This window comes from Varanus komodoensis, unplaced genomic scaffold (assembly GCF_004798865.1).
Source record: "Varanus komodoensis strain SLA01 unplaced genomic scaffold, ASM479886v1 scaffold9, whole genome shotgun sequence".
NCBI classification, from domain to species: domain Eukaryota; kingdom Metazoa; phylum Chordata; class Lepidosauria; order Squamata; family Varanidae; genus Varanus; species Varanus komodoensis.
In genome coordinates, this window is record NW_025336598.1 from 8,095,473 (window position 1) to 8,105,566 (window position 10,094).

Here is a 10,094-nt window from a genome sequence, read left to right on the forward strand (position 1 = left end):
CGCCTTGCCGCAGCACTGCCTGCTGCTTGTTCCTGTTTTGGGTTGTGGCCTGCTGACCACCCATGATCAGTTTTGGTGCCCACTTTGCCTGGAGCTGTGTCTCCTGCCCACCTGCCCGCCCGCCTGCCTCAGCACTGCTGTCCTGCTTTTCCAGCGGCCAGGCTTGATTAACAGGCCAAGGAGGGTGAGCTGGCGGTCTGTGGGAGTTCTGCAGAGAGCAGCAAGTGGGGTCCAGGCAGCTAGCATGAGGCAAGGCACTGCAGCAAGCAGGGTGCAGGCAGGAAGAATGGCCCATACGCAGGCTGCGGGGCTCCGACTTTTCAAACACCAGGGGCCCAAAGCTTCATCTTAACAAGAAAAGGCGGGAAGGTGGCTTTTAACAAAGAACAGCGTCTGTGTTTGATAATGCCACTCATGGCAGATACTGCTTCAGCCCTCCTCCTCTGCCTTGCCAGTTTTACAGTTATTAATCTAATTCCATTGATAAGCCATTCATCACTAAAAACTTTGAAAATGATGCAGCCAAAGCTAAGCATATGGTTAAATCTACCTTGTTGGAATGACTGGTGGTCCTTGCCGAGAGGTCTGCCACTATGTTTCCACACTCCCCCAGCCTTATAGAGTGGCCATGTATTTCACAATCTGGGAAGCCCTGGGCTGCACATCGCCTTCCTCACTAGGTGGCGCTCCCACATTTCCATGTGATGCTTCAAAGAAAATAGAATCTGTGAGGTTAATGACCTGGTTCACACACAAGAGCCAACCCATAGCTTCGAAACCAGCTGCGTGAGAGGATGTGCAAGTGAGCAGGCATGCTGCTTCCTGACTACTGATTTCTGTGCCACTAAGCAATCCGGAGATGCCTTATCCCTGGATTGTTCTCCATAACATGCAAACCTAGAACTGTGGGTTGTTGAGGGAGAAGCAACCCAAAGTTTAAAGCTATTTTTTGTTGTGGGGTTCAAACTCTCTCAACAACCCAGATGTCCAGATCTGTAGCACACAGAAGGGAGGAGAGCAGTCACCACACAGTCCTGCCTATTCCCAAACAACTTATGGTTTTTTAACCACAGATTGTGCGTTGCATGAAAACTAGATCACTTTGTAATCTGCAGGCGCACACAGTGCCTGTAGATGACTAACATCAGAAATGTATAACTACAATAACAGCAATTTTTATGCTTTAACCAACTACAAAAGCATGTTTGTTCTAAATAGACACTTCTAGTTAAGAGGCTAAAAAGTTTGTCTTCCTGTTCACATTATAACACTTCCAAAAACAGTAGATGCTTTTCTGAATTTCAAAATGTTGTTCTAGTTTTAGAATTAATAGTATCCCTATTTCTTAGTAAAAATAACTGAAAATGTAACTGAACCTTTAAGAAAAGTTTTAAAATATATTTTTAGAGAAAAGCTTTAAGAAAACCCTTATTTGATTGAAATTAATGGGAGTTCAAAATGCTTAATGTTAAATAGACTGTTCAGATTTCAACAATTTCTCTAGAAACAAACAGAGAACAATTTCTCTAGAATAAACATAAACAGACAAATTTAAATTCCTGCTTAGCAGAATTTATCACATACTATCACAACTATTTTTCCTTTAAGCTGTCAAACATGGATCTTCTTTTAGAACTAAAGTGGACAAACACATGTCCCTGCAATTTATTGGTATTTAACTCACTTCTCCAATGTTGCCTTTGACGGTTTGGTTAATGCTTAATTGTCAGAAAGTGAAAATACGTAGTCTATAACAATGGAAGGTTTTGTCTGCAAACATCTCATAAAGCATGAAAGTTATTTCTGGAAGCACTGTGCACTCTCACCTAAATCCTACACAATTAGGACTATCAAGACTATCTTATTCTTATAAGAGGGTTATAGTCATGCTCAACAGAACCTTTTTATGCAGTGCATGGGATCCTCAAAGATGGCTATCAGACAGCTACTCATTTCCTTATTTTCAGCAATAAATGCATAGTTTGTAACTCCTGATCATCAGCTGCAACAGTAATTTTTCTTGCGTTGCACTTCACTAGAAATGATTAAATTGCAAACACAAGGTTTCCCTTCTGTCTGCCTCCAGCACAAATTAGAGGACATTGCTTTAGCTCTACTTTCTGTATGTGTGATTGTGTCAGGGGAGAGAGGACATCAAATCCCCGTTATGCCACTGCTTCCATCACCGCAAACAGTCAGTCAGTTCTCCCACCACCTCGGTCTTCCTGCTGTTGCTTTCCTCTGTGCCACGTCCACCTCTCTGTCCTTTTCCTTGCTCTCATCTTTATCCCTCCAGCAGCACTGCACTGCCTCCGCACTCTCCCCAAGCTCTTCTCTCCCTGGGGAAAGCACCTGCACACCTGGATGCGCAGTGTTGGGCTGTGCATGCCTCTCTGCCCCCAGAGCCCTGTAGCTGAAGGTTTGGTGCCCCAGCAGCCGGCAACATGGTCTCTTCCCCACAGCATGTGCCCCTTGGCTGGCTACTGGGTAGGAGATGGCAAGCCCCACTAACCCTTCACATATACCCTTTGCCCAAGAGGGGCTTGCCATCTCCGTATTCCAGCCAGGGGCCCTGAGGGGAGAAAAAATTGGTGTCAGCATGTTGATGACCATGCCTGTCTTTGATGGTAAAGGCATAGGGCTGTAAGGCCAAATGCCAGCAGGTGAGCCAGTTGTCATCTTTCCTCCTGTTTAACCATTTCAATTGTCTGTGCTAAGGCTAAATGCTCCCCCTCCCCCATAAATAGCGCCTTAGGGCCTGGACTGCCCATTTAGCTACTAGAGCCTCTCTTTCTAGGGTTCAGTATTTCTGCTTCCATGGTTCTAGCTTCCTGCTCAGGTACCATACTGGATGCTCCAGGGGTCCCTCCCCCTGTGCGAGTACTGTGTCTAGGCCCACATTAGAGGCCTCTGTGCAGAGGGTGAAGGGTTGAGAAAAATCGGGGGATTTTAGGGGAGGATAGTTGAGGAGGCAAGTTCACAGGTCCTGAAAAGCTATTTCTGCTGCAGTAGACCATCTTAGTTGGCAGGGTTGTTTTTTTTCTAATGAGATCCCTCAGAGGCACAGCCTGAGTCAAGAGATGAGGGATAACTCTGTGATAATAACTGGCTAGCCCCAGGAATTGTTGTATCTCCCTCTTGGTTTGAGGCTGGGGCCATTTACTTAAGCTTTCTACCTTGTCAGCCATAGGCCAAATGAATCGTTTCTTCACTACATACCCCAGGTATTGCACCTCCTGTTGGGCTATCCTGCACTTCTGGGGACTGGTGGTCAACCCTTTCTGCCATAGGGCAGATACACCTCCAGTAGATGCTCAAGATGGTTCTCCCACATGTGACTGAAAATAATTATGTCATTGATGTAGGCAGCAGCACAGTGGGACAGATGTCATAGCACCTTATCCATCAAGTGCTGGAAGGTGGCTGCCACACCACGAAGAATAGTCCCACTGGTGTCGAGAATGCTGTTTTCTCTTTTACATCCGGGGTTAGTGGTGAGATAAATAAGAAGAATAAAATGCTGCTTTTGCAATAATTTGGAAACTAACCAAGTGAATCATAGAAATGACCAAAGTCAACAGCAAACATTGTTAAAAATCAAGGAAGCAAACCATTTGCAGGGCACATGGAGTCCAGCCTTAGGGAGGGAAGGTATTGTGCTGACAGAAAGGCAGGTGAATTAATTATGCCGACAAAAGGATTAAGTGGGAATTTGAGGGGAGTGATGACATGCCTGTCATGGATAATGAAAGACATTTGGGCAATAAAAAGAGGATCTAAAAGCATATAAGGTATAAAACAAATAATGGACTAGGGTCTTTGAAAATGTGGTAGTGGGAGATGTAAACAGGAGTGGTCCTTCACGTGATCAGTTTAGGCAGATGGGACAGGCTGTAGCCCCAACAGACCCTATCAAAGGGGTCTCGGGGGAGGGAACCATGTGGCCAGATACAGGGATAAAATTGAGTGCTTCAAGCTGGTGGTGTGTGCCTACCTGTAGGGTGCACCCGCTTTTGCAAAAGTGATTCTTTTAATAAATTAGTGCTGCTTGAATTCATGGTTGTCAGAACTTTGTTTTCTAGAAGTGTTGCTCACAGTGGATCTGCCAGTACCCCTTGGTGAAAGCTAGGGTGGTGAGGAACTTGGCCTGCACTAATTGCTCTAGCAGCCCCTCCGCCCCTGGCATGGGGTATGCATTGAACTTTGAGACCAAGTTCACTTTTCTCAAGTCGATACAGAAACAAACACTGCAGTCCTGCTTGGGCACGAACGTGGGCTGACTTCTCCAAGGACTCAGTGATTCGTCTATCACTCCAAGCCGTAACATATTCTTTACCTCATTTATTATTACTTGCTTTAACTTTTGGGGATAGGGACAGGTCAGCAGCCAGACCGCTGGCCCAGGACTGATTTCGATAGAATGAATTATTAGGTAGGTGCACCCTTGTAACTCTGAGAAAAACTCTGAGAACTCTTCCTCCTATCTCCTTACCTGTTCTACTTGTTCGGGGTTCGACCAGCGGTCCAGAGCAAGGCTGCTAGGGTTGTGTGTTGGTTCTACCCCAAGATCCTGCCAGTCTTGGCCACTTTCAGTGAGGTGTGCCTGACTCTTGAGAAGGTTTACAAGATATATTTGAGTTGACCATTTCTTATCAGTTAGCTGGACCTCATAATCTATGGGCCTACTTTCCTGATTATCTCATAGGAACCCTGCATTGTGCAAATAATTTGCCACTGCCAGCAGGTAACAACAGGAGGATCTGCTGGCCAGACTTGAATTCCTAGGTTGGGCCTTGAGATTATAATAATACTTCCCTCTTGGGCTTGCCCCAGATTGGCCTCAGCTCCTAGGACTATGTCCCACAGGTGTTTTCTCATTTCTAGAACATATTGGAGTGTGGAACTGGCTTGTGTGCACTTGGATTTCCAGCCCTCTCTTACCAGGTCTAGGATACCCCGAGGGTGTCTCCCATACAATAACTCAAAGGGTGAAAAACCCATGGAAGCCTGATGTACCTCCCATATGACAAACATCAGGAGCCCTAGCAACATATGCCATTGCCAGGGTAAGCAGCCACAAATTTCTTTAACATTTGTTTGAGCATTCTATTAAATCCTTGAGCAAATCATTGGTCTGGGGATGATACGCCGAGGTGTGGAAAGGCTTGACTTTTAGGGTCTTCCAGAGTAGTTTCAGTACTTGGTTCATGAAACTGGTTCCCTGATCTGTCAATATCTCTTTGGGGAAGACTACTCTGGAAAAAATCCCCAACAACTCATTGGTTATGGTCCTAGTGGTATTATTGCACAGAGGAATGGCCTCTGAGTATCGTGTGGCATAAGCCACTATTACTAAAACATATGGGTGCCCCTTGGCTGACCTTTCCAAGGCCCTACCACATCTACCCCTATACTATACACTCAAACAGTTCCCTGATGACTGGTAAAAGAATTAGGGGTCCAGTGGTGGTCCCTCACCCCTGGGCCTTCTGGCACTCAGAGCAGGATAAGCAGTAGTTTCTAACCTGGGCTAGTAAAATTGGTACATGGACCTCTCCAATGTCTTCTCTACTGCCAGGTGTCCTGCTGAACTGATACTTTAAGTGGCTCTGGGACCAGCAACTGTCTAAGTTCAGGCTTGTTCCCATGGGCTGGCACCACCCAGTACAATAAATCTCCAGCCATCTCATTTCTGGACCAGCATGAGCCTGGAGCAGGGCATGGCCTAGTAAGCCATCATTCTGTTGCAAATTAACCCAAGCTGGGCTCTTGATATGTGTGGTGGCAGTAGCCCCATATCGTCATCCTCCCCAACCAAAGCCTCTCCTCCTGACACCTCCCTCATGAGCTCCTCAAAGTGAGGCCAGTCCCACCCTTTTATTAGCCCATAGGCCAGACTGGGCACAATCCCCACTTTACAAAATCAGATTTGCCCCTGCAATTACCCTTTTGCCCATCAGGTGGTATAAGATTTGACATCCCCATGAATGCATTGCACCAGCAGTATCTCATTTGAGAAAGGCTTTGTGATCGCTCGCTAGAGCCATCTTTGATATGTGGATGGGGTCACCCCTCTCCTTTGTACTTCTGTGGAGGTGCCACCTTCAGTCTTCACCTGGGGTGGGCGCAAACCCCTTAACACTTGCAGTATTAACATGCTCTGATTCTGCAGTTGGCATTAAATGGCTGTTCCATTAACTGTGTTTGTTGAGAGACCAACTGCTGGAGCAGGTGTGGCTTTCCTTGAGCTTGTTGTTTCCGCTGCTCTTCCATCCAAGACTCTGCCTGGGCAGAGGGAAGGGTTGCTGTGCCCACTCCCTATGCCCTGCCCATCTTCTCCACCAGTGTGATTGTGTCAGGGAGGAGGGGAACATCAAACTCCCCCTGCTCCATTGCTTCCATCACCACAAACATTCTTAGTCAGTAGTGCAACACCTTTAATACAGTCCTTGGGATAGAAACAACAGGGCCACCTGGCCACTTCTTACAGGGGCTTAGCTGAAAAGGAAGCCATCTCTTTAACTTCGGGCACACTCCTGACTGTCCCGACTGGGGCAGGGAGCGGTGTCTTCCCCACCACCTGCGGCCAGCTTTTCCAGAGCCCCCGCTTTAACGTTGACAAGGCCCTTCTCTACTACAGTGCCCTGCTTTGTGCACAGCGGGACAATTCCTCTCCACCTCTCTAACCCTTGACAGGCTGTTTCTTCCCCATGTAGGCACAGGGGGGGAAGGTAAGCTGGGTCCAGCCTTAGACCTCTTCCTCTGCCCCAGACTGTAGGAGTTAAGCTCCTTTCCTGCCCTGACTCCCATTCTCCTACCACTTCTGCCTTCCTGCTGTTGCTTTTTCTCTCTCTCCCTGTGCCATGTCCACCTCTCTGTCCTTTTCCTTGCTTTCATCTTTATCCCTCTGGTGCTGTCCTGCCTCCGCCCTCTCTTCCAGGTGTTCCTTCCCTGGGGAAAGCAGCTGCATGCCTGGTTGCCCAGGGCTGGGCTGCGTGTGCACTTCCCCCGCCCGATGTCCCATTGCTGAAGGTCTTGATGCTCCAGGAGCCAGCAACATTGTCTCTTCGCTCCCCATAGTGTATCCCCCTTGCTGGCTACTGGGCAGGAGATGGTGAGCCCCCCGACCCTCAGTATGTTAAAGAAAAACATCTGCTCACAATCCAGCCAATTTGAAAAACTGGTTTCAGTGTCACAGTTAAACATGTTTAAATCTTTGCTGTGGAAATGAAATGAACTTGTACTGTTCTGAACTTTAAGATTACAGTTAAATGTTGCTGACATCACCAACACTGGGAGAACCCTGACATGTCAAAGTAATTACCTGTCCAAAATTCTGCTAGAACCAAGCACTACAGGAAATGCCATTTCTTCCAGCAGGAAAGTTTGGGTGAAAACTGTTTTTGAGGAGGGGGCTTAAGTGAATCATTTTATGATGGCTCTGCTCGTTCCTTGAGAAGTTTCTTTTAGAAGATAGTGCTCAGTGTATTTAGAAGGGTATTCATTTTGATTTTGATGGATTACAAATTTGCCACTCAAAAACCTTAATGCCTTAGAATACATTAAACATATGTTTCAGTCATTTCCACTACACTTAACCCATGTTTACTCATATGATTTACTTCAATTCTCTGTTACAGAAAGAAACAGGACTTCTGAGAAATGATCTTTGGCTGGATTGAATTTAGTATCTGTTTTGTTTTGTTTCACATAATTACTGGAAAATTACAGGTATTTGTCAGAAATTCCTTTCTTTCCAGAAGGAAGTTTTCAAAGAAAAGGAAAAATCCACCTTTGCTCCAGAAAGAATGTAATCTCTGGTTTGTGCTGCAGTCAGATCTGAATAGTCCTATGGTATATGTTTCCAGTTGTCAGAATGCCATCATTAAGCATAATACATAATTTTGTGTCAGTATAACGGAAATACACAGCTTCAGAAAGTGAGTTGCTTCTGGAACAGACTGTGCTGAGGAAGGAGGGCCATTGCAACAGCCCTGCTGAAACACTTACCGTATTTTTCACTCTATAAGGCGCACCTAGTTTTTAGAGGAGGGATCCATGGAAAGCTTCCTGATAATCACAGGCACATTCCCCATCACTTCCCCATGGGCTTCATTAAAAGACGGGTTGCCATTTGAAAACACACACCGACCTGTGATTAACAGCTCTCCCCTGGGCGGGGGGGGGGGGGTGGAGCAGGGCGTGCCGAGTGTGTGCCGGCCAGGTGTGGTGCAGCCGGGCCGGCAGCATGCTGGTGGTGGTCTTCCGGGTGGCGCAGCAGCGGCGGCGGCAGGTCTTCCCAGGCGGTGGGGGTGAGCAGTCCATCTCTCCGTGTGGCTGGCGGGTTAAAACCCGGGGCTCCTCTTCCTCTGCACCGCTCCCTCTGAGTGGCACAGCTCTCACCTGCGCTGAAGAGGGGGGCAGAGCAGGGCGTGCCGAGCACGTGCCGGCCAGGTGGTGCCACGTGATGCAGCTGGGCTGGCAGCGTGCCGGCAGTGGTCTTCCGGGCGGTGCAGCGGCGGCAGGTCTTCCCGGGCGGTGGGGGTGAGCAGTCCATCTCTCTGTGCAGCCGGCGGGTTAAAGCCCGTGGCTCCTCCTCCTCCGCACCGCTCCCTGTGAGCAGCACAGCTCTCACCTGCACCGGAGGGGGGGGGCGAAGCAGCACACGCCGAGCACGTGCCGGCCAGGTGGTGCCACGTGGTACATTCGCTCTATAAGACTCACAGACATTTCCTCTTACTTTTGAGGGGGGAAAAGTGCGTCGTATAGAGCGAAAAATACAGTAATTTTGTTTCCTTCTTCCTTCCCCATTTCTCCTCTTTTGTGGGTCATGTCTTTTTATTTTGTAAGCCAGAGACTGCTGTACTGATAATTTGCAAGAAGCATTTTGGCTGAGGACTGGAATAATACAATGCTAAATGGATAAATAAACTAACAAAAACCATGCCATATTTTTCAACTGTTTTCTAACAGACAGAAACTTACAGAACGCAAAAGAGCAACCTCTTGCCATGCACTGTATATTGAACAAGATGAGTTTGCTTCACTATTGGTGGCAGAGGAAGAATGAAATATATTTCCAAAACTTTTGTAATATCCAATTACACTCCAATGCTGGGATCAATGATATTGTGCTAGCATCAATCAACATTTGCAACATAACTAGATTTAGCTAGGACAATGCGGGGAGGGGGCGGGGAGCAATTATATGCTGCCGAATTTCAGCACCACTGATGAATTCCAGTTACAAATATCTGCTTCTCTCATTACCCTCACAAGTACTCGATATTTTGCACAAATATTGGTTTGCCCTAACACAACAGTGGGAGCACTGGAGCACTCCTGAATACCTCTCAACAATCAATTTCTAACCTAAAATCCATGCAGTTAGCGCCTAACAAATAGGAATATTCCTACTGTAGAATCTATAGATTCGATAAAATATGTAATATTCAAAGCAGAACCACAAGTCTGAACACTACACTCAAAGATGCTTCTGCTTATAGTGACTGCTTGAAATAGCTTTTACACTTTACTGAAAAAAAATATTTTTTATCATTATAGGTTAGGTATTTGCAGCAAATTAAGGAAGAAGCAAAGCAAAATAACAAGTCTGACACTTACATTTCTCAAAGGTGGCCATCCTGTTAGTGACTGCTTCAGATTCTGGCAGTTTAAAGAGTACTCATGTAAGCCATTGAGATGGAAGGAAATACTGAAGCGACTTGAAAAGAACCAATAATTAAACCCACCTGTTTGCATCTGCAACCTTCTATTTTATAAGCTTTCATGGCTGGTTACTCATTAACCTCAGCCTTTTCTTGAGCAATATCAACCAATATTTTGTAAAATGGCATCACACTATGAGGAAGTATTGTACAAGCGAAAGCACTTTCTACTGCCAGTAAGTTTATAAATCCTCTGGACACACAAGTCATTCTGAATTACCATTATGTATTTTGGCCCTGATTCTTACATTATCTTTGTCTTAATTTATTTACTTCCTGCAAAGCAGTATGACACTATTCTCAAGTTTGGACATTAAACAAGAAACATTTCTTATTTATTAGAGAGCAACAAAATTTCCCAAGGGA

The 10,094-nt window shown here is 46.2% G+C and overlaps 1 protein-coding gene across 1 annotated transcript in view; it reads right to left on the reverse strand.

Annotated features, from left to right (window-relative positions):
* Nucleotides 1-9,692, reverse strand: part of SLC2A9 (solute carrier family 2 member 9) — an 84,534-nt gene extending 74,842 nt beyond the window's left edge. The window contains exon 1 of the mRNA XM_044418427.1: nucleotides 9,625-9,692. Coding sequence (XP_044274362.1) covers nucleotides 9,625-9,643 — 19 coding nt within the window. The 5' untranslated portion in view covers nucleotides 9,644-9,692. The remainder of the gene's footprint in view (nucleotides 1-9,624) is intronic.
* Nucleotides 9,693-10,094: the final 402 nt, after the last annotated feature.